General features: G+C 34.1%; 1 protein-coding gene across 1 annotated transcript in view; it reads right to left on the minus strand.

Moving 5' to 3' along the window:
* Nucleotides 1–3,288: 3,288 nt before the first annotated feature.
* Nucleotides 3,289–25,814, minus strand: part of prkcdb (protein kinase C, delta b) — a 32,711-nt gene continuing 10,185 nt past the window's right edge. Inside the window, exons 2-16 of the mRNA XM_067431297.1 lie at nt 19,997–20,123; nt 19,576–19,842; nt 16,810–16,975; nt 14,966–14,997; nt 14,594–14,679; nt 13,058–13,187; nt 12,845–12,945; nt 12,573–12,660; nt 11,435–11,571; nt 11,177–11,350; nt 10,148–10,239; nt 9,929–9,991; nt 6,537–6,864; nt 6,261–6,389; nt 3,289–3,680 (exon numbers count right to left, since the gene is read on the minus strand). Of these exons, the coding sequence (XP_067287398.1) occupies nt 3,522–3,680; nt 6,261–6,389; nt 6,537–6,864; nt 9,929–9,991; nt 10,148–10,239; nt 11,177–11,350; nt 11,435–11,571; nt 12,573–12,660; nt 12,845–12,945; nt 13,058–13,187; nt 14,594–14,679; nt 14,966–14,997; nt 16,810–16,975; nt 19,576–19,842; nt 19,997–20,105 (2,061 nt within the window). The 5' untranslated portion in view covers nt 20,106–20,123 and the 3' untranslated portion in view covers nt 3,289–3,521. The remainder of the gene's footprint in view (nt 3,681–6,260; nt 6,390–6,536; nt 6,865–9,928; nt 9,992–10,147; nt 10,240–11,176; nt 11,351–11,434; nt 11,572–12,572; nt 12,661–12,844; nt 12,946–13,057; nt 13,188–14,593; nt 14,680–14,965; nt 14,998–16,809; nt 16,976–19,575; nt 19,843–19,996; nt 20,124–25,814) is intronic.

Raw genomic sequence — 25,814 nt, forward strand, 5'->3', positions numbered from 1 at the left:
TTGACAAATGATTAATTCCTATAAATGGACGTGCATGTTTCATTCAAAAACTTTATTTTCTGTTTTGAACAAAATCTGCCTTTTGTGTCAACATTTCACAACAAGCCTAGTTCTTACATGTTATATATATATATATATATATATATATATATATATATATATATATATATATATATATATATATATATATATATATATATATAATATGTCAGGGACTGGTATTTATCCATATAAAGTAGGTCAAATATCAAATAAATTATTGAATAATGTATCATATTTAAGGCAATTTCTCTACAAAAGAGAGAGAATCTGAAAGACTTTTACTAATTTACTTTTAAAAATACAAATAGGCTAAATAACTTCTTGTATTCTTGGTTTTACACAATGTAGACTAATCTTTGTCATATAATGCATTTTTGCAAGTTATTTTCTAAGACCTTTGTATTTTACCAGCTAAGTCTAAGTATCATGGCCCCACAAAATGCCTTTTCGAAAAAAGAAAACAAAAATGGTTAAAGTTGTAGAAATGAAAGTAGCCTATGCAAAACTTAACTATTTTGAGCAGAAGGGTCCAAAAAAGTAGAATAATTGCCAGGAAATTGTGGCAAAACTTTAAATATAATAAAATTAAATAAATGTATATTTGAAAAAGACAGCTTTATAATGTGAATCAGTGCATTGCATTCCAAAAAAATTACTGGTCACATATGTGACAACTGACATGTTTACACGTAAGCTATGCTATTTTGAACATGATTTATAAAAGAAAGATACTTTTTATATAGGCCTATATTATTAATACCTCTTTAAAATACCATAGCCTATGTAGTTGCATCTAAAATGTTTACGTGCTTCCTTTCATGGAGCTTTGACCTAGACATCTTTCAGAGGGACAAACTGAAATTAAACAGATCTGGTCATGTGACTGTTTACACCCGCCATGTAAAAATGCTCACGTAAAAAAATCAAGACAGTTTGCTCTTTAATTTATACTTCGCATCTCTTTGTAAAGTACATCAACGGCTTTTATAGACACTTAAGCATCAAAAGTTAATTTTAGTCACGCACATAGCGGTTGATCTGAATGTGCTGAAATGCTCTGGGATCTTTAGGTCAAAAGAGGCTTAACATGCAGTTTAAAGCCATATCCGCTAGATGGCAGTAATTTCAATCTTTTCGAATTAGTTTAAGCGGCTGTGATGGTCGCTAATGATGGCTCAGCACAAAGTTGCTACACGAGACACACTGAGCAAACTGCATGTCACTTCCTTAGCAAAAAATAAAATAACAATTTGATCCGACCAATACGTTTTGGAACCTATATTAAAACGTAATATCATTAAAACCTTATTTTCTTACTTATAAGTGAGTGACAGCTCACAAACAGTTGCTACGAACAGTTTGCCCATTTGTAGCTACTGTTGTAATAGCCTAACATGGCATTTTGGACAGAGACTATTTTATGCTAAATAATGGGTGCTGTCAAATGAAACGCGTCAAAAGTCAAAATTAAAGTTGAAGAAATCTTTAATGGTGTTGAGCTATGAGGAGTAAATTCAGTAAAAAAAAAAAAAAAAAAAAAAAAAAAAGACATTAAAACATCCAGTAAACTCCAGTAACATCAACAACAGTTCAGAACAATATACATATATTGTTATATACAGTATCACATATTAAAATACCAACATTAAATAACAGTACATATATTTATACTCTCACTTGCTCAGGAGATGTATATCCTCCACCCATTAATATTCAGTACCAATACATGCTACCTATTACAGTACCATAAAAGTAAACCTATGCATGAACGAAATGTCTAGCAAGACATTAATATTTCTAAAGTTTTCATAGTGCGGATGTTTTAGGTTCACCTACAAAAGTCTTCCATGATTTATAGATCCATAGTGGGAAAAAACACTATTTTGTGTACGCACAGAAGAGCTTATGCCAGCTCACGCTGGGAAAATTTGCATTTTAAAAGTACAGCTTTCACTATAAAACTTAGTTTCAGATCAACAAAAAAGGATAGATGCACAAAGGGCCAAATCATCCCGCAAATGAATCTTAGTATGAGAGTCTATGCTTAATAATGAAACGTATGAGGGTGAACAAGGAGAATTCAAGAGTCTTAAAAAGGCCACTATTCAATCAAATTGCAAAGTCCCAGCATATTATACAGTCTACAATATACAAGTCCCTTTCTCTCAGTATCCCTTTTTGTCTGTGAGTGTATATATATACACATATAGTACAAGCCAAAAGTTTGGAGACATTACTATTTGTAATGTTTTTGAAAAAAGTTTTTTCTGCTCATCAAGCCTGCATTAATTTGATCAAAAATACAGAAAAAAATTAATATTGTGATATATTATTACAATTTAAAATAATTGGCTTTCAATGTATTATACTTTAAATGATCATTTATTTCTGTGATGCAAACCTGAATTTTCAGGATCATTCCCCAGTCTTCGGTGTCACATGATCCTTCAGAAATCATTCTAATATGATGATTTATTTTCAAAGTTGGAAACAGTTCTGCTGCTAAATATTTTTTTCATAATGTGATACTTTTTTATAATACTTTGATGAATAAAAAGTAAAAAATTAAATTAAAAAGAAGCAAATGCTTTAAAAATAGAAATCTTTGTAACAATATACACTACTGGTCAGTAATTTGGGGTCAGTCTTTTTTTTTTGGGGGGGGGGGGGGGGGGAGTCAATAATTTTATTCAGCAAGGATGTGTTAAATTGATAAAAATGGATAGTAAAGGAGATTTATATTATTTGAAAATATGTTTTTATTTTGAATAAATGCAGTTCTTTTGAACCGTTTATTCATCAAATATATTTGGCAGCAGAACTGTTTCCAACACTCATAATAAATCAGAATATTAGAATGATTTCTGAAGAATCAGGTGACAATGAAGACTGGAGTAACGATCCTGAAAAATTCAGCTTTGCTTCACAGAAATAAATGATCATTTAATTGTAAAGTATAATAAATTGAAAACCAAATATTTTAAATTGTAATAATATATCACAATATTAAAACATTTTGATCAAATAAATGCAGGCTTGATGAGCAGAAGAAACTTCTTTTAAAAACATTACAAATAGTAATGTGTCCAAACTTTTGGCCTGTATTATACTGTATATATATATATATATATATATATATATATATATATATATATATATATATATATATATATATATATATATATATATATATATATATATATATATATATATATATATATATATATATATATGATAGGTATTATTTAATCCAATGAACATTTACAATTATGTTAGGGATATTACAATAACAAATATAATACATCATTAAAAGAAGTTTTTTTGATTGAGCGTTTTGATCATTTGATTAACGAAGAAATCTATTATCCATTTGGACCATCCAGAAAGTATAACAAGTGTAACACTGGTTGAACTCCTGGCTCCTGTATGCCATTTTTGATTTGAGATGGGCAGGTTTAGAGGACCTTGGCCAGAATGTCTCATTTCTCCAGAATGGTGTCCATTTTGGGGTTAATGAAAGAAAAGCCATTAAAGGCAGTCTGATCCATAGAGTCAATCAGGTTCTTGTCACATTGAGAGAGACGGGGCTTCTCGCTGAGGAACTCCCGGTCAAAGTTACTACAGTCATTGGCCGATTTCTGCAAGTAAAGGAACAGAGAGAAGTCAGAAAATAATCATGAAGGGAAGGAGTTCATTTTTGTGGGTGAGATCACAAATATCACTGTGTCTTTTGTGTTTTTTTCACATTGAAATAGCAGAATACACAAAAACAAGAACCCTCAACACAGCACTACATATAACCAAAAAGGGTTCTGCATTATACAACTGTTCAAAAGTTTCAAACGGTTTTATATTTTGATAATATATTTAAAAATCTAATTTATTCCTGTGATGGTAAAGCTGTATTTTCAGCATGATTACGCCAGTGTCACACAAGTCTTCAGAAATCATTCTAATATTATGATTTGATGCTCAAGAAACCTTTTTTATTATTTTTTATCAATGTTAAAAACAGTTGTGCTTCAGGTTTTTCAGGATGCTCTGATCAATAGAAAGTTCAAAAGAACACTAAAATGTGCTGCTCAACTGTTAAGATTACAGTGACCCTATTCAAAAAATTATTATTGTTAAGATTAGTCAGATTTTCCCACAATTTACTGTTATCATGTCCACTTAGAGGTTCAGCATATTAGAATGCTGAAGACAGGAATAGTAGGAATAATACCTAATGACTGGGCGGGTCAAGTTTCTGATTAACAAATAAGCTTTGTTGACGTGGACTGTAAATATGGCAATCAGTATAACATCAGTAACTTGTTAAAGTTTTCCATTTGGGCTGAGGAGGAAGTTTTGTTTTGTAAAAGTTAAGAGTATTTTTCCCATTGTAAATCCAACTCTTATCTCAGCAGAGGAAAATCTGATTCCTCATCACATGATATGAACTCTTTAAAAGAGATTTCCTCTTACTGTAATGGCATCATAAGAGCACAGATAAGGCAAAGGTTATTAGTTTATCATTAAATGTAGTTTTCACGAAAAATACACTGGCTTAACATTTATGACAGATATTTTACTATTTTATTTGTTCAGTATATTCTTACAACATATGCAATAAGCTATCAAACACACATCACTTTGCAATCAGATTCAATAATAAAATCAATCTTGAATGTAGGTGAAACCAGCCCTCATAGCAGTTATTTAAGTGTTATTTAAATATAAGTATAAGTATTTATTCATATTTTGAATTTGCCTTTATTTTAAGCACTTTTGTTGTATGATTTAGATATTTCTATTTAGCTCTCTAAAAATGTGTAATTTTAGTACAATGTTAATATGGATATTTTTCTTACACAAATGCAATACTTTGCTTCAGAAGGCCTTTATTAAAACAAACGTATTTTATTTTAGTTAGTTACAATGGCCAAAAGTGATATATACAGCCAAGAATTTTTTTTACACTTTATTCAAATATTATTAAATCTGTTAAATTTCATTTTTGTTATTTTCCCTTTTCCATTGTAGCACTTTTAGATTCTTCAGAATGAAAAGTGAGTTATAAATAAAATCTATTATTATTATTATTATTATTAAATATTTTGTAAGCAAATTGCATAGTTGTACTTAAACGTAATAATTTTATTTGTGATAATACAATGAAACAAATGTAAATTTGGGCCGACATCCTTTTTGGCCAGGTTGTCATACAAAGAAATTATAAACATGCAAAAACAAAACAGAACCAACAAAATATTAATACCTCATTATGTTGTAGTCAATGTATGCTTTTTCCTGTGAGTTTTTTTTTTATTAAAATGGCGAGTAAATTTATTATTAAAATCGCTGTAGCTTAACCAAGTTTAGTGTTTTGTCCTTCGCTCATTTTAATATATTTAAAAAAAGATACAATATTTGCCTGATCTTGATGGTTTAATCGAAATTGTAGGATCATTTAGATATTGGACACTATTGTGTATTTACATTTACTGTGTGTGTGTGTGTGTGTGTGTGTGTGTGTGTGTGTGTGTGTGTGTGTGTGTGTGTGTGTGTGTGTGTGTGTGTACACATATACCGATCCTGAATAAAATTATGAACACCTTCCTAATAATGTATTGGTCCCCCTTTTGCTGCCAAAACAGCCCTGGCCAGTCAAGGCTTGGACTCCACTAGACCCCTAAAGGAGTGCAGTGGTATATGACAACAAGATGTTAGCAACAGATCCTTTAAGTCAAGTAAGTTGTGAGGTGGGGCCTCCATGGATCGGACTTGTTTGTTCAGCACATCCCACAGACACTCATTTTGATTGAGATCTGGGATTTCGGAGGCCAAGTTAACCCCCTTAACTCGTTGTGCTCCTCAAACCATTTCTGAACCATTTTTGCCTTGTGGCAAGCGCATTATCCTGCTGAAAGAAGCCACAGCCACCAGAGAATACTGTATCCATGAAAGGGTCTACATGGTCTGCAACAATGCTTAGGTAGGTGGTAAAATGTTCACTTGCTGCCTAATATATCCCACCCACTAACAGGTGCCCACTAACATAACCATCACCCAGTTATGCCTGATCGGTGTGTATGTATGTATGTAACAAAACTGATTTTTAGAAATAATAATCTATAACCTGGCTTATCTGTCAGAGAGTTGTGTCCCATTTTGAGGGGAAAATAGTTTCATAAGCTTTTGTTCAAATCAAACAAGTAAAATCTAACAAATCGTACCACTTTTGGCTTGAATGGTGGAGACACCTCTCGTTTCTCCAATGCAGGCCAGTTTATTGTCTTGAAGAAGGCATGTCCACGGATATTTCCCACAACACCAAGCCGTCTGGTTGGATCCCGCTCAAATAACTGTGAAAATGTAAAAGGCACAGATTTCAATTTTGAGAACATAAAGCTCCTCTAAGGGTGCCAGCCTGAAGTACAAGTAAGTAAATGATTCTATAAAGCATCAATCCTGACAGCGTTCATTAAGAAACAATAGTGGGTCAGACTTACTTTCTCCAGCAGGTCTTTGGCCTCCTTGGTAATCCATCGTGGGTAGTGAGGTACATCCATGCGAATCGACTCGAACAGCTCGTCCTCATCATCACCTTGGAACGGTGACTGGCCAATCAGCATCTCGTAGAGCAGCACGCCGAATGACCACCAGTCCACAGAGAAACTGTATTTCTGTCCCAGCAGGATCTCAGGAGCAATATAATCTGGTGTGCCACAGAACGTGGTTGCTCTGTTTTCTCCAACCATGTTCTCTTTGCACATCCCAAAGTCTGCAATCTTAATATGTCCATCCTTATCCAGCATAACATTGTCCAACTTTAAATCTCTGATTAGGAAGAAAAAAAAAGACAGGAAGTCCATGTGAAAGTTGAGTTATTTGGTTTAAAAGTCTGAGGTCTGTGCTGAATAATGTTTTTGTGGAAACCATAATAGTTTTTTTTTGCTGGATTCAATGAATATAAAGTTCAAAATAACAGCATTTATTTGAAATAGAAATCTCCTGTAAGATTATAAATGTTTACTGTTACTTTTGATTCATTTAATGCATCATTGTTGAATAAAAGTATTAACTTACTAAATATATAAAACAATACAAATTTACATATAATAAAAAATGCAGTTTCCTAGACAAAAAAAAAAAATCATAAGAGTTTCTTCAATATGAGTGTAAGGGCCAGTTTTACTAACAGCTTGCACCAGTGCAAACCCTCTTTTGGCATTTAAAACCTATTGTCAGGATTTACTAAAGACATGCAGTGAAAAATATGCGCTGAAAAGGCAATGCCAAGGTTATTTTTGTGGCTGAACTTAGTGCATTTGCATTTGTAGGAGTTTCCCTTTCAGACGCAAAACTTTTGTGAAGAGAGTATTTAAATGAATCACACAAGGTCATTTAATAAGGTTTGCGCTCGTCAATTTACTGATGTTTGCGCTATTATTTAAGGCCCAAAAAGCGCGTCTTAACCCTAATATGTCCTTAGTTTCCTGTTTACACTCAGTGCATTTGGGGTCTATATGACCCCAAAATGTAAAGAGTGATTGTAAAAAAAATATACATTTTTAATATTACATATAATATATTATTTTTTTTGTTCACTTCTCATCTATACAGTAATGCTGTGTTTTTGGATATTCAAAGTACTTTTGTACCTATTTACCACACAAATCCTCATTTATACCATTAGCTTGCGTGTGAAATATCAATTTTTTATGAAAAAAATACTTAAATCATGATCTAAATTAAAATGAATTTGTTTCTGGATATTGATATAGGTGTTAGCTGTACAATTCTGCCATCTGTTGGTCAAAGACAAACTTGAAGGAATTACAATTTAAGAAAGAAATTGTTTTGTCCATAGGGGGCAATAGAGATCCATTCATTTTACTGGATGTGGCCAACTGCTCATATCATAACTTTTGTTATACATTTTGTGAATTTATACATGTATAAACATTATACAAGACATAAAAAAATAAATATTCCTTCAAATAGTAGAATTTTGGTAGTTTTTGATAAGTTTTGAAATGTCTGTTTTAACAAAATACCACATAAATCGCCACATAAGAAACACCTAAAGTACAAGACTTAGAATCGGATTGTAGTTGAATATTATTTATTTTAATGAACCAAATGTGGAAAAAAATTATTAACTTTAGAATTTTGAAGATATTAATTTAATAATATATATATAAAAAAACAGCAGCAATATGCATAAATGACCAGGAGTGAAGAATGAACATTGAATAACAATATAATTTTTTGATAATCAAATTCTGAACACTGACCATAAAAGCAATAACTAGCTACAAAAATTATTACATAATTCACATGGTAAAAAAGCAGTTCAGAATGTTGTGAATGAACATGTATCATGAACAAAAATCAGTCCATGCTCTGGCCCTCTTTTGTATGGGAATATATGTTATGGGAACAATTACTTTGCTTTCAAAACAAAGTTGCAGCTCTTAGATCTCAGAGTAAACTTTCTCAAAGTTGAACGGGTCAGTTTCCTTTCATCTCTCCCTTGCTCTCTCTGCGTGTATGTGTGTGTGTGTGTGTGTGTGTGTGTGTGTGTGTGTGTGTGTGTGTGTGCATGCATTAGGTCTCACTGATTCACTCAGGTACTCACATTTGTTGCTGATTTCATTTGACAAATTCAATAGATGCTCTCTCTCCCTCTCTTTGTCTCTCTCTCTCTCTCTCTCTCTCTCTCTCTCTCTCTCTCTCTCTCTCTCTCTCTCTCTCTGTGTGTGTGTGCGCGCGTGCCCATGTGCGCGTGCGCATAGGCGCACGTGCGTAATGCGCCAGTGCGCATGTGGGTGGTGCCTCAGTACGCATGTGCGTGTATGCGTGCACATGTGCGCGGGCGTGCGTGCGTGCGTGTGTGTGTGTGTGTGTGTGTGTGTGTGTGTGTGTGTGTGTGTGTGTGTGTGTGTGTGTGTGTGTGTGCGTGCATTAGGTCTCACCCCTTTTATCTTTGTTCTGCATTTGTGGCTGATTTTATTTGGCTATGGCAGTCATTCCTGTTAGTATGTATGTATGTGTGTGTGTGTGTGTGTGTGTGTGTGTGTGTTTGAGTGAGCATGTCTTTTCTACATTGCATTTTTGCTCTAGTACCAGGCCTTCATTTCTGTGTAGAAATTTTCAGATTTTTTTCTGGAATTATTGATTTTATTTGTCAATTTCTAAAAAAAATGCTTTCAATTGGAGTCACTCCTGTGTGTTTGTTTATGTGTGTTTGTGTGCGTGAGCATGTGTGTGTGCAAGTGATCATGTTCGTTCCACTTTACATTTGTGCTCTAGTACCAGGGCTTCATTGTGGTATGGAAATTTTCAGATTTATTCTGGATTTATATATTTTTTTTGACAAATGAAAAATAAAAAACAATTTTTTTTCGATTTTCCCATTCATTTCAATGTGGGGTCATATTGACCCCAAAGCTCCTGAGTGTGACAAATTTTTTTACATGCCTTTAGAACAACCGAATCAAGCCCAGTTTTTTTGTGCATGTACAGATAGATAACTTAGGAAAAGTCACAAAGTTTTATTCCACTGAGATAAAGGGAACCATTTTTTTTAACTAAAGAAAAGTGCTTTGGGGTCATATAGACCCCAGAGCACAAACTAGGGTTAAACCAGACGCTAATTTGCGCTGCTCTTGGTAGATTGCGTTGGTCATTTTCAAAAATGATCCAGCTGTGTCTGTGTTCTTTAATTTGTGCATCTTCAGTAGATCATTTTCCACTCTCTCTGTGCTCTCACGCTAATTTGCCCTGTTTCTGTTGCCCTGTAATCTGGCCCTAAATATACAATAGCAGATTTATAACTTTTGAGTGCATCTCTGTGAGAGAATCCTCAGTCATCAGACCACAGGAACATTCATCTCACCTGTATACAATGCCTTTAGAGTGGAGGTACTGTAGTCCACAGATGATTTCAGCAGAATAGAACCTGTGACAGGAAACAGTTTGACCAAAACAACAACAATTATTTAAAAAAATAATTATAAAATTGTTTTTCTTGATTATGGAAAATAATTAATATAGACATGCTACAGTAAATGCTTAACTGTTTTGAGATTATTTATGCAGAACGCATGTTACTTACGTGGCTCTGTACAAATCAAAACGGCCCTTGTCCTGAATGTGGAACATCAGATCTCCTCCATTCAGATACTCCATCACAAAGAATAAGTGCTCCTATTGATAAACGCACATCATTATTGAGAGACAGTGGATTGTGACAATATATTATATGCACCATAAGAAATTATTCTAAATCAAATGAACTTAGTTAGATATTTGTGTGAGCCTGTCAACAAAAAAGCAATATTCATGTGTTTACAACATTCCATGCCTTTCACATAATGTTCAACATCAAATCCACGGCTAATCAGGCTGACATGTTGATAGTCATGGAAACATAGCAAGTGAAACAGGGCGAACGAGTTCTTCGGCACGCATTACAGTAATGATAAAGCATTGTTCCTGTAAGAGTTTTACATTTGATTTACGTCATTTGACAGAAAGATATTTTACTTTGTAGGACCACATTCCATATTGAACATTGAACCATTTTATTCTAAAATAAAATAAAACATATTAGACATAATACAGTGTTTTAGATAATCATGCGATATGATATATATACGACTTTATATATATATTTTTGACAGAAAGCCCCTTATGCCCATCAAGGATGCATTTATTTGATGAACAATACAGTAAAAACAGTAATATTATATATTGAAAATGTAAACTGTTTTCTATTTTAATATATTTTAAAATGTAATGTATTCCTGTGATGGCAAAGCTGAATTTTCAGCATCATTACTCGAGTCTTAAGTGTCACATGATCCTTCAGAAATCCTTCTAATATGCTGATTTGCTGCTCGAGAAATATTCATTATTATAAAAAACTGCTGTGCTTCTTAACACTTTTGTAGAAACCAATTCTTTGATGAATAGAAATGTTAATTTATTGAAAAAAAAAAAATTGTTATAAATATCTTTACTGTCAGTTTTGATTCATTTAATGCATCCTTGATGAATACAATTATCACTATTCATTTCTTACTGACCCCAAACTTTTAAAAGATATTGTAGATGTAACATTATTATTTGTAAGAACACTCACCTTTGACTGAAAGGTGCAGTAGAGGTGTGTGAGAAAAGGGTTTTCCCAGGCTAATGCCAACACTCTTTTTTCCACCATTGTGCACTCCACATCATCGTCCATAAGCACAACATCCTTCTTCAGGGCTTTTACAGCAAAATATTCCCCCTTTCCTTTGAGCTCAGCCAGCAAAACCTAACAGGACATGGGAACTGTTTAAAGTCTGGACCTCATAATAATTCGATGCAGAAATCAGTACACTATGTGTGTGTTTCTTACCTTTCCAAAGCTGCCTTTGCCCAGTACCTTATGGAACACAAAGTTGCTTATGGAGACCCGGGATGGGATGTTGGTGCTGGGAGGGGCAGGGTTTGTTTCATCCCATAGTTTTCCATACTGAGATGCCTGCGCTAACACTTACAAACACAAATGTACACATATTAACATACAAAATGCAGGGTTATAAAACCAAAACATTAAATAAACATTTCCCTTGTTTTAAATAAACATTAACTGGGGAAAAAACGTTTTATTATTTTATTTTCTATTAAGTATAACATATTGTACTAGAATAACTCCATTAGAATAAATAAGTAAAATTGAAATTAAAATGTTTAAAAATGATATAGACATTTTATTAAAAAGACAAAAACTATATATTTACAAGGGTAGGTGCTTGTATTGACATGTAAAAATGCATATATATATATATATATATATATATATATATATATATATATATATATATATATATATATATATATATATATATATATATATATATATATATATATATATATATATATATATATATATATATATATATATATTGTATTAATAGTATTGTATTTTCTTTTCTTATGTGTTTATGTTTTTTTATGGGGACAAATTGGTTTTATGTGTTTTATCATGCAATATGTGGATGTTTAGTATTGTCAGTGTCAAAGATGAATTTCTGTCCAGGAAAACGGAAACAGACAATAAAGTTAAAGAAACAAATACAACCATATTACTACAACTAACCAACTAAAATTAAATCGGAAAATAAAAGGAAAATAAATATTTCAAACTATGAATAACTATTAAAAGTATCTCAATGATACTATAACACAGAAACAATATAATTGTCATGTTTTTCTTAAGATTCTACAGCCACAGAAAGTGAATTTGAGAAGGAGTGACTTCATACATCCACTAAAAAAAAGTATTGACACAGAAAAGACAATAATAATTTGCAGATGTCACAGTTAGATATTTTTTATATAAATAAAATGTATGGAATTTTTTATGTGACAAATGTCTGAATACGTTTTGGAGCCACTGTCTATTTAATTAAAAAAGCTAAGCAAATATATAAATGTATCAAAGATAAATGAAGCAATAATGCAGCAGGGAATATGCAGTAATTGAAACTCACCACTAGGGTCCACTGGCATGTTTTTATCTATGGCTTGATAGATTCCAATCTCTGACAGAGTGGGATCTGGACGCTTTGTGGAAGATTTCTAAATGATTTTTTAATAAATGAAAATATTAAGCATGTCAGATTTTGTCTGCTTTATTTCTGGGGGTTTGTTACATCCTAATAATACAGAGAATATGACACAGTATGTCCAAAAAAAATCCTTACGGTTTATAAATTACAAAATGTTATTGTAGATGCCTTGAAAACGAGGTTGAATCACTTACCAGGCTAACTTGTGTCAAAGCCTCAGCCAGGAGCTTTTGGTTGATTCCGCAGAGGTTGGCAACCTTGGTCTGGCATTTATGATGGATGTTCATACTACATTCTGAACAGCGAGAGTTAGTTGCATTAGATATTAAAACAGAGAAAGAAACAAAAAAGGAAAACAAGACATAAGGAGATAAGGCACGGAAGAGATAAAATAACCTCTTCCTTACCTTCACACTTGAGGCCTTGTTTGACCATTCCCCACAGCAGACTCCCACAGTGATCGCAGAAGGTTGGGCTCATGTAGTTATGGGTCTTGAAGCGATGTGGCATGTCAATCTTAAAACGCTCCTTCTGAAACTGCAGACATAAGAAACATCAGCACCAGACTGAAAACGCCTCATGATGGCCCTTCATAGCCTCATCGACCCCAGAACTGCTCACTAGGACTACTGTAATCAGACTCCGGTTCAAAGTATTGCAAAAAAAACTTGTTAGCCTCCATGCCAAAATGTTAAGCTTGAGCGATTGGTTATAAGGTGGCACAATGGGCTGCTTCTGAGTTTATTGACACAAATGTATTTGCAATATGGCTGTATTGATTTTATAATATCATGAGCGTCTATTGATTACTGATAGATTTTGATCCCTGCTCTGTTCATTATTGATATTGGAAACAGAAGGACAAGCCTTCTGGAACTGCAAATTATTATTTATTTTTTTCCAGGTCCTTAAAATTTGACCATAAGACCCAAACAGTTAAGCAGGCATCAGAGAGATACATAGTTTACAGTGCAAAGCTATAAAATAATTATATAAATTATAAATGTATTTACAAAAGAAATAATATTATAAAATAATCACTATTTATGTACAGAGCGACATATTATACTTTCTATATACAGTATATCATTTATATATATTTAAAAAAAAATATGGATTCAATTTATTTAATTGTAATTTTATTTATGATTTAAAGATTTTTGAAAGTTTTTTTATGCAGTTCATCAAGGCTGCATTAATTTATTACAAAATACAGTAAAAACTACTATTATACAAATAGAAATGTTTAGAAACATACATATCTTAAATGTGTCCTTGGTGAATAGTATTAATTAATTGGTTTTTGTTGGTTTAACTTAAAAAAGTAAGTAACCTGGTTGCCTTCAAATTTTGAGTTTATTGAAATTAAAAATTTGAGTTAATACAATGAAGGAAATTTGTTTAATAAATAGAAACTCAAAATATTATTGTATCTGAACCACATAAAAAATTTGATAAATCATGAAAATAGCACTATTTGGCATGTGTCACTGCGTCATCAGAAATAAAACACACACAATTACCCAATATGCTTACAAAATCTTTTAATAATCTTTTAATAAAGGTTGTCGAACCTCAAAAAAATGTTCACTGTATTAACTCAAAATTTTAACTTCAATACACTCAAATTTTAGGCAACCAGGTAACTTTTTTCTAAATAATTTTTTACAGTATATTTTTATATATATATATATATATATATATATATATATATATATATATATATATATATATATATATATATATATATATATATACGTATGTATATAGTTGTTTTGCTAAATATTGCTTTCCTATTAAATAATAAATATTATTTCCTATTTTTGTGTGTGCTTTTTTTTTATATTATTTTTTACAAATATTAAAACAATTAAGGGGGCCCTTGTTGAAGAGCTTTGATCATTTGTAATTGAATGTCAGAGATTCAGGACTCTAATGCTTACCACTGTATCTCGACTGTTGGTTGCTGTTCCTGTGCATCTTCCAATGATCTTATCGATGCACTTCTTGTGAATGGCCGCATTGCATTCTAAGAAAGAGGGAGGGAAAGTAGGGTGTAATGTGTGTAAATTACATTCTCATTACCTTCTCATTAATTTAATGGTACAAAATATCTTATTAAAAATGTATTTCAAAAGAGCCCATAATTATGTTAATTCCACATAAGTGGATGATTTATGTGCCACACAGAAAAAAAAACCGGTCAAACTGCAACATTATATGATCTGTTATCTGTGATATGTTCAAGGAACAAAAGTGTGTTCTTACTAAGAAAGAGATGGGAGTATCTACAATAGATACAAAAAGATACTTACGTCTACATTTATAGCCCTGTTTGTTGAGACCCCTAGAAGGCAAAAATAAATAAACAAAATTTGGATTATTGATATTTCTACACAGCAGGTGATAATAGACTGTTAGTACACAAACGGTATACATTTGAAACTCTTATTAGGGAGACTTTTGGGAACTGGCTGTCTCCAAAACAAATACATTTATATACACGGTGTGAACAAAGCACTAAAGCAATCTGTCTCATGCTGCACAGGAAGGAGACAGCCCGAGGGACTCTGCTGGGGCGGCTGAAATATCAGAGGAAAGACCAAGTGCGTTTGCGCACACAAACACAGATGCTATCCAATACTATGACTTAAAAAACACACACACCAAGATTATTGCTGCCAGGTACTACTGATACAGATATTACTTTCTTATGCCTACATGAGATACAATTTTGAATAATTTCAGATTTCTAATAGTGATTATTTAATTGCAGTGACTGGATATTAATGATGCTTTTTTTTCCTTTTTTATAGTGACTTATCTCGCTGGATCCCATCTCCCTGGACTGACCGGTTATAGTATGCCAATTAGAGGACCATGCGTCACCTTGACTGAGAAGTACATTGCTTAAGGGCACATCAGTGCTACTGTGTAATCTCAGTAATTCTCTAGTTTCTGGGTCATTCCAATTTGGTATTGAACCTGCAAGCTTTGCTTTCGCAGCCTAGATCACGAACCACATTCCATTAACAAGCACTGCTGTATACTGCTAATACTTGGGATCAGGAGTTTCAGCATTGCTAGACTCTTGAAATACCACTGTTCCCTAGTAAAATATTACTAATAAATCCAAGCAAATTGGAGATTACTGTAGACCAATGGCAGATGGCACATTTGTGAATGAATCACTCTTTTGCCAGGTTTTGTTCGCATTTCTGTCTGATTCATTCAGATGCGGAACCTGATTTCAAGTGCAACATGGTGCTGGATCAACATCATTCCAATCAACCAATCAGATTTGAGGGACAAGTTTACAGTTAATTTCAAGTTTAGACATACAACCAGGGGTTAGGTGCTTCTACATCAGTGTTATTAATCTATTATTTCCCTCTGATTTTAGGGGAAACTGATGGGTAGGGTTAGGTTTAGGGGATATATGGTTAGGACTACATTTTGGGACAGAATTGTTGGTCCAGGATTAAAAAAAATGGCATGCCATTCAGACAGATCACTTATGCACTGAATTGTTTCTCACACTGAAATACCAATTGGATATTTTTCAAGATAAAATACAAAAATAGCGCTGGATGAGGTGAATATTTACCTACAAGCCATTGCCTCAAACTAAATGTGATCTACCGCTGAACGATTCATACAGCACATGAACCACTCAGTATTACAGATGAAGACCATTTATATGTTTTATAAGACCATATATAATGTTTTATACTGATGAAAAGCTACTGCTATGGACATGATTAAAAAAATATATATTTATTTTAAGCAATCATATATTTACATTCTTTTGCATGAGGGACATTAAAATGTGAAAAAAACTGAAAGAGAAAAAAAAAATGTACATATATAGGGACCAGTCCAGATTCATTTTTAATAGTATAAGACTCGGGCTTTAAATTAGAAACAGCGTACTTATAAATGTCCTAGCAACCACATACCCTGGCATCCACATAAAACACACTAGGATTACAGTAGCGACAAATGTATTCTTTAGTTAACTCTAGTTATTACCTACATTTTACTGTTATTGTGTGTACAGGCTATTAGTTGTGAGATGATTGTGGGATGATTACTGTGCAATGAAAGTGCATCTGTATTATCATTTGTTTTTATTTGATTCATTTATTTATTTACTAACCACACAAACTCCCTGCAGACGGAGCAGAAGGTGGGCTGTTTGAAGAAGGTGGCTGTGAACTCGTGGTTCTTGATGAAGTGAACCTTGGCCTGTTTGATGGCTCCTCTCCTTCGGTTTATTGTGAGGATGCCATCTTCCTCTTTCCCAATCATTGAGGACTTTGATTCTGTGAAACAGGTTAGAACAGTTTTTTTTAAATAGAACATGTATTTCTCTTTACTAAATTCAAATTTGTTTTAAAATGATGGAAACTTTACCAGAAAATGAAAAGTCAAACTATATTCACTGCTATGTTGTTTAAAACTCATTTGCCTTTTCTTTTAAACTCATGTTGTAATAAAAAAAAAAAGAATAAAATAAAAATAAATATGGCACAAAAAAAAAAGATTGGAATGATTGATAATTAGATATATAATAATTATCCCCTTAAATGGGATGGTTATTAATACATAACTTAAATATTAACTTCACTGGCTTTCAGACACTAAATATGTGGTGCTTAATGATAATTCTGTTTATGGTGCCTTTAGCATTTTTACAGATTACCATCAACTCATTTCCTGCTGAAAGTTAGAAACAAAACTCTCACGGATTGAGATTGATGGTTTTGCCCTCTGGCACAGAGCCAGAGAGTGTATGATCCAATTATTGTTGGACTAAAAAGACTAGTATTTCCAAAATATTACTGTGAAAATATGTCTTTATAGTACAGCAGGGCTGTTCAAATCTTACCCTGGAGGGCCGATGCAGTGCAGAGTTTAGCTCCAACCTTAATCAAGCACACCTGAACATGCTAATCAATGTCTCCAGGATCATTAGAAAATCACAGGTGGGTGTGTTTGATCAGGGTTGGAGCTAAACTCTGCAGTGCATTGGCCCTCCAGGGTAAGATTTGAATAGCCCTGCAGTACAGTAACACCAGTTATATTTTTTGAGATATAGTAAGCAAATATGCTATAATGTTAAAAAAACAGATTAGATGCCAGAGTAAGAGGACTCAAAACAAAACACCAGCATGAAAACATGAGTAAGACAGCATGAGTAAGCAAAAACAGGACAGATACCAGCTGACAGGACTGAGTTGGTGAGATAATGGAAAAAAGATTGAATTTAAAGAAAGAGGGGAAAGCCAGAGTGGAACAAAGGAAAACAAAAAGAGGAGATGCTACTGATAGAAATAGTCACAAGGCTTCTGTGGGTTTCAAATTAAGGTTTTAAAAATACAACAAAAAAAAAAAGTTAAGGAAGAGATTTTCTTTGGTACAGAAGCTTTTATTTTCTTTCTTTTTTTTTAAGAAAGAAATTAATACATTTATTCAATAACGATGCATTATATTGATCATAAGACATTTATGAGGTTACAAAAACAAAAAAGCAGTAAAACTCTTTGCATTGATAATAATTTTTATTTTTATTTTAAATAAGCAAATTAGAATGATTCCTGAATGATCATCTGACAATTAAGACTGAAACCCGTTTTAAATTGCAATATTGCACAAGATTACTGTTTGTGATTATAAGAGGCTCCATCCTTCCCCATTTTGACCGGAACCTTTTTTATTATTATTAAATGGGTGATGAATTGAGGAATCAACTTTCCCTTGAGCTTTTGATATATAAAAAGTCATAGTAGTATAAGAATATCCTCTAAGTTTCAGAGCTGAAAACGTCATTGTTAGTCAAAGAAAAGCTTTTATAGACACCAGGCTCAGCAAACCGTCCTGTGCTTTATACTGACGTCAGTGCGCGACGAAACACCGCATCTACAGAATCTACAGCACATCTAATCCAGTAGCCCGCCCACCGACTCATGGAGGGCTCGTGCTAGCTGGTCAACAACAATAAATATGCAGAGGAAGATTAAGATATTGCGCTATTCCTGGTTGTGGAAGAACACAATTTGGATCCGACAGGAATGGTGCAACACACATGAGTAAAACGTGTTTTTTTTTAATGTAATAGTACTACATTGTTATAGATCGTTTTGCTTATGTGTATGTGTCTAACAGAAACATACCTTTAGTACGCTGGAATCAGACACGTATGGGCGTCGAATGTGTATGTGTGTGCACGTGGTTCGCGCTTATTTCATCCGATCGTGTGGGCTATGTGTAATATAAAAATAATAGTCCAATCAATCGCGTGTCGATGAGAAATAAAACAATATGTTTGTTTGTTGTGTTTGTTGACCCATAGGATTCCGATGAGCCCCTCTGAAGCGTAAAGTAGAGCATCTTGCCAGTGCGTCATCATGTGTCACTCCCGGATAACAGAAAATGGGCAAAGAGGCGGGATGTGGGCGGGAGCTTAGGTGACGCAATAACTAATAGACAGCGGATAAATGTCTATCCACCTGTCACTCAAAGTAACCATGCCCTTATTTATGCAGAACTTTGAGGCTTTATATAATGAAAACAAATGAGTTGTAAAAAAAATCCCACCCTACAGTTGTCTAAAGCGCAAAATTAGCCGTAAAGACCAAAACCACAATTTATACCAGGCTGTAAATATGTTTTTTTTCTGCTGTAAAGTTGGGAATTTTAACATGAGGCTCAATTAGATTCTGCTCCCTTCTGGAGCCTGTCCCTAGTGGCCAGTCGATGAATTGCAGTTTAAGTTACTTCCATATTGGCTTCAACAGAAACTGGTGGAGGTTTCTGCTTCGATGCAAGGGAAGGATGAAGTTTTCCAAAAACTTTTGTTTTTTCAAAAACAAACAAAAAATCCCCATACTTTTGAACATTGTATACCTTTTTATGTACCCACCTAGGTCTGAATCCTCGACAAAGAACTGCACAGACATCATCACCTTCCCAGAGGGCTGCAGGTCTACCCAGAACTCTGCACGACCATTGCCTTTTTTGCAGCGCTCAGCAATGACAGAGACCCCGACCGTGGCTTCCGACAGAGTCTCCTCTGCTGTTTTCATCAGGAGCACCTGTATGACACGGCCCTCATAGATGTGGGCGTCAAACGGGGATTTCCACGCAGGGTACATAGTGGGCTTCCTCTGGACCAGCGTCTTCCCTCGCTCTGGGTGGAGAAATGAATGCTAATGAAATGATGATGCCTTCTAAGATTCAAGGCAGCACTGCATTTTGCATATCTTGAGAAGCTGAGAAAACAATACCATAATTTGAATTGTACCTTGCAGAAAGCAAACTCTCTGTTTGAAAGCCTCACTGACCTGTGCTGAGCGATTCCTTCATTTTGATGGCACAGAACGGTTGCTCTGTCATAGGAGGAAGGTCTCCCAGGTTAAACTCATTGAAGGCAATCCGCAGGAACGGAGCCATGGTGAGAGATCAGTGTACCTGCATACAAAAGAAAGAAAATTGATTAAGATCAGAGGTCGCTGGAAGTTGGCAGACATTTCTCACCCAGAGAAATAGTATTTCCCCCCCCCCCCTCCCCCCATAAAGAGCAGACGTATCCCTTGCTTTGACAAGACACACTTTTTAGGGAGATAGAGGCAATGATATAAGGCAGTATTTCTTAGAAGATGAGCAAAATATGATGTGCATGATGACAGAAATGTGTGAGAAGAAAAGGGAAGTAAGCTATACTGAGTGATCAGTTCATCCTTCCTGATATTGAGTGGCTGTCTGGTTATCACAGACCAAGCTCAATTTAAGATTAAACACTGGTCTAGGGAGTCTGCTATGTATTTTCTACTGCACAAGAGTCGTGATAAATTAGCATAATTCAAATAACTCTGTATGCAATTGGATAGTCGGTCAACCAATCAGACCACAAGAGGTGTGATCAATGGGCAACCCATCGTTTCTCTATCTGTCATTGTGTTAAACCTGCCAATAGCGCACCAGGTGGATAATCCAGTCTGTGATTGGTTCCCGCAAAAGTGTAACAGAAGCAGAAATTAATGTACAGGTTTCCAGACTGAGTTGCAGGGCGAAATCTAATCGCCAGCAGATCAGGCTGGGTTTACCCAGTCTAATAGGGTGGAGCGATTATGGGAAATTAATTGAATACTTTTAATTTTCAGTCATACTGAGAATATGATTTGCAATAAAAAATTCTAAATTAGAGATAAAAAAAGACATTTATACTAATTATAAATCCATCAAAATGTACAAAAAGTTTCAGCATTATTGCTTTAACTTCCTATTGCAAAACTGTGTGAAATCCACTCTTTTCCAATGCTTCTGCTTACATCACACTCACTGCGGCTGACCAGCTAGTTTTGTTTTCCTAATAAGCACAAGGGCAGAGTCGAACCTAAATCATTTGTTATTTTTCATAGCCACAAAATTACATCATTTTCCAATCTCGGCTCCTCAGGTAGGACCAGATTCCTGCTGGTATTACTGAACACACAAAGGCTCACAGAGTTTTGCCAGGATTCTGGGACACAGTTGGCCTTTACTTAGTTTCACATATTAATCGTGAGGCTTAAGGGCTTAAAATACACACTGCACGCACACACACAATGGAAAATAAAGTGAATGAAAAATAGAAAATTGCAGAAGTTCAGTTTTGTATATAATAATCTGTCACAACTTCCTAATTTATACTTATTTAAATAGTTTTCTGTGGAATTTCTGCAGCACTAGTAATAAAATGGACATTGCAAAAAATATATGTTTGTTATTAAAAAGGTTTCCTGAACATTCCACTCATCTGTTATTGGTCAGACATTAAGATAGCTCATCCCAAAATCATTGAATCAGTGTTGCTGTTTGTGGGCAATGATCAAAGACACATTGACACATTGTTGACTGCACCGCAGTCACAGTTTTTACAGTTTTCAGGAAAATCAACCTACAGTTTACTTACTTGTACTGTTATTGCATATTAAGTTAAAAAAAAAAACACTTCAGCTTAAAACATTGATAGAGCAGCTTTCTGTGTCTAGATAGTTTCGCCTCATAATCGCTAAGAGACAAAAATGTAGAGCAGGTGAAGTGGGACCATTTGTAATACTGCCTGTGATACAGAGTGACTAACCGAGATCCCACTTGATAGTTGATTTGCTGATCACACTTTTGTGCTAGTATCGTAGTATTGAAACCATTCAGATGAGTGACTTGTTTACATCTGTGTATGTAACACCACAAAATGACATTAAATGTTTCTCAATTTGTTTCAATGGTTGATTTTTTTAATATATAAGCCTAAAGAAATCCATCAATATAGATTAAATATACATGTCCCAACCCAAAATACAGAAGGTTTCACTGGGAATACCTTTTTGAGGTGTGTTAATATTACGATATAATGCTCCGAAACACTTCAAAAAAGTCCCAAAGCTTAGAAATCGCATGCCCTAAAAAAATGTCCTAAAATGGATGATATTGGACTAATCTGTGACACACACAGTATTAAATAATGATACAGAATAGATTTAGATCATTGCTGAAGGTTGTGACAGAGCCTTGCTCCACAAATTATATAATACATGAATTATATCATCATAAAACGGTAAATTGAGTTAATTGGAACCAGCTGTAAAAGCTCTCACACAAACACTCAAGTATAGAGGGAAACAACATTTGTTTTTATCACCTCTTTTCTGCATGATGATAATGCGTTACATACTCAAACATGCATATCTATAATAGAGAGAGTGATTAAGATCAAAAAATTATCTGGGACCACACACACACACCCACTCAAACGCATATTATGACAAAAAAGCATTAATATCAGCTAATGAAACACTTACTCAGTCAAACATAAACCTCTTACACTCAGAGGCGTATGACTACAGAAAAAAATGTTTCCCTGGAGAGAGTGGAAAAAATGAGCCCATCCAGCAAGGGAGGGGATGGAGAGAAAATGAGGAAAAAGTAGAAAGGGGGATGGAAGAAAGAAAGCATTGAGTGGCATACTGAAAGTTCAGTGTGCTTGCTAAAAATCCAGACTCTTACACCATTCGACTGACAGTTCTTACTAATGTAGTCTATTCACCAATTCATCAAGTCTACAAATCATGATTTGAGTGTACAGAAAACACATCATTATGACAAGGTTTTACGTCGTCAATATTAATATGAAATGAATAAGTCTTTCTCTCTCGCTCTGTGTGTGTGTGTATGTGTGCCTAGTTCCCTCAGCGGTCTATTAATCTGTCAAGAGAGGTCAACTCTCTCACACCCAGCTCAGTTGCTGCTTAATTAATACACTTTTTTTTCTGGTATGAGTATGTAGATGTGTCTTAATGTGCGCATGGCGCTGCTAAAAACCACTGGCAACCACTGCTGGCAATCCACCAGCTCCTAAACAAATGAATAAGGTGTTATGATCAGATTGCACAAATGCATGCGATAAATAAAGCAGGATGAGGAACAGACACTAATTGGCAACACTTCATCTTCATGAACAATCAAAAATGAAGGCCAAAGCAGCTAATGAAACACTTACTCAGAAAAAGTCTCAGCCACAATATCTCTATGTACTGTATAGGCATGTGTGGGGCTCCAGGTAATGCTGATGTGGAGTGTGCAGCAGACCAACCGCAACGCAAACCATCTCAAATGTTGTGCTTTGAGCCAAATTTTGTCATCAAAATAATTTGGTTTAATTCCCTCCCAGAAGCATCTTGCATGATTGCATTCCTAAATGCAAGATAACATGACAGTGTTTATTGCGTTTCATCTGACTGTGCGCTCTGAGATGCAAGCCATCTGTGGAAAAAAACATCCAATTTTATTACAGATATTTTGTGGTAATTTCCCAGAAAGTGACAATTTTGTTCTCTAGAACATGAGATGAGAACGCTGCAAATGTTAATGCGATATTCCAATTTTACGCATAACTTTCATTTGGAACTTTGGATGTAAAAGTAGCATGCATTATTTTCCTCTTTTGGTAGTAAAAGTAGCGTAATGTGTTCACCCTGAAAAACAAATTTTTGTGAAGAAGACAAATGTGAGTTGAATGCTTTACCATCAACTCTTTAACTTTGTCTAATTTATGTTCTAATACTATAGTAATATAATATAGTATATAACATAAAAGGTCACTAATTTAGTCAACATGTTTACAGCAAAACAAATGAAAGAAGCAAGATTGTTTTGTTTATTTGTTTGAGCAGCCAGACACAGCAACACTGGCTCAACACTGGAAAGTTCAGGTATGTTAATGTAAAGTTACACATAAAATCGTTTGCTCTTCTATTATTCTGCCCACTAGTATTTTCTATCCCCCTACACTACACTAGGCCTACTCCTACCCTTAAACCTACCCATTACAGGAAACATTCTGCATTTTAACTAAAAAAAAAAAAAAAAAAAAAAACTCATTCTGTAAGATCTATAAGCATTTAAAAAAACTGGGGATATGGGTTATGTCCTCATATTTCACCCTATCCTTGTAATACCTGTCATCTCATTATACACTTTTGTGTCCTGATATTTCCCCAAAACAAGCACACACACACACACACACACACACACACACACACACACACACACACACACACACACACACACACACACACACACACACACACACACACACACACACACACACACACACACACACACACACACTTTCATAGAGTCAAAGGTAACCATATTTGGCTTTCATTTGGGATGCTACTCAAAGGAAAAACTATTTGCTCATTGGTTTCTTTTTTTAAGCTCATATGTTTCTTGATTAAGTGTCAGCTGTTTATCAGATGTTTCTCCTAAAATTCCTTAGGAAACAAATATATACACAAATGAGAGATGTCTAAGCGAGTCAAAACTGAGATTGTGGTGAGAGAAGCTTGGAAAATCTCTTTATTGTCTAAATTAGGTGTCCGCTTTGTCTTCCCATATTTCTCCTAAAATCCATTAGGAGAAATAAGAGTAGACACAACTGAGACATGAGAAATATCTGAGAAAAAGGAGTGTAAAATGAGAAACATGGGCATTCTCTTTATTGACTTGCTGTAGGAGTTTTTTTCTTTCTTTTTTTTGACATTGGGGATTTTTCACCTTTAATGGACAGGACCGTACGATAAGCGACTGGAAACAATGGGAGAGGCGAGAAGGGAAGAGGAGCAGGAAAGTATACCTTTAGCTAGGACTTGAACTCATGCTGTCTGAGGTGCCTCAATGTTGATGAACTGTCCACAAGGCTATGGCTCTGACAGAGCTTTCCCTAAGCTCAGGATACTAAGTGCTCATTTTCTCTTATATGTCTCATTTAGGTATCAGCTTTGCCTTTTGATACCAGCTACATAAACTTTGTCAAATAAGTTCCTATATGCTACTATGCAACTATGCTAAGTAGTAGTTAACCAAAGGGCAATCAATCTTACTTTTCCAATTGAAATTAAATTACATGTTTATGTAACTGACTTAAATAAGTAATTACCAGGTTTGGGGGAAAGATAATTCTTGAATACCTTTTAAGACTAGTCTAAGAAGTTTTTCAACCAAACCCGGATGTCTTACATTTTATTTTAGGATAAACTTACATTTTAAATGTGTACTAATATTGTAAATACTGAAACTATCATTTAAAAAGCATTATGTGTTTCAGAATATCAGGGGTCACTCATTAAAATTGATCTTCAGTGCCCAGAAATGAATATGCATCGCTTATTCCAAACAATGATCAGACAAGTGTATGGTGTTTAGTCTAGATCAATTATTTCTTTATAACAAATGTAATACTACAGTGTATCAGTGCTTCATGGTTGCTGCTTAACCTTTTTGTTCTTCGTTTAACATTACAAAGTTTATCTTGGACAACCCATTTTGCATGCATGTACCCTTACGCAACAAAAATATATTTCTCAATATATTAGTTGACAATATATTTCTCAATATATTAGTTGACAATATATTTCATGTGTCTCCATATATTGTGAAATTTACATGGTAATATATCATATGATATATTATATAATAATATATTATATATGCAAGTTATATATTGCAATATATGGGACAATACTGCAATTATTGCCGTTTTCATATATTGAATAAATACATATCATTATACTATTCAATATATTGCTATGCATATTGAAATATATCCTACAATATATG

Source organism: Pseudorasbora parva, chromosome 22 (genome assembly GCF_024679245.1).
Source record: "Pseudorasbora parva isolate DD20220531a chromosome 22, ASM2467924v1, whole genome shotgun sequence".
Classification (NCBI taxonomy): Eukaryota; Metazoa; Chordata; class Actinopteri; order Cypriniformes; family Gobionidae; genus Pseudorasbora; species Pseudorasbora parva.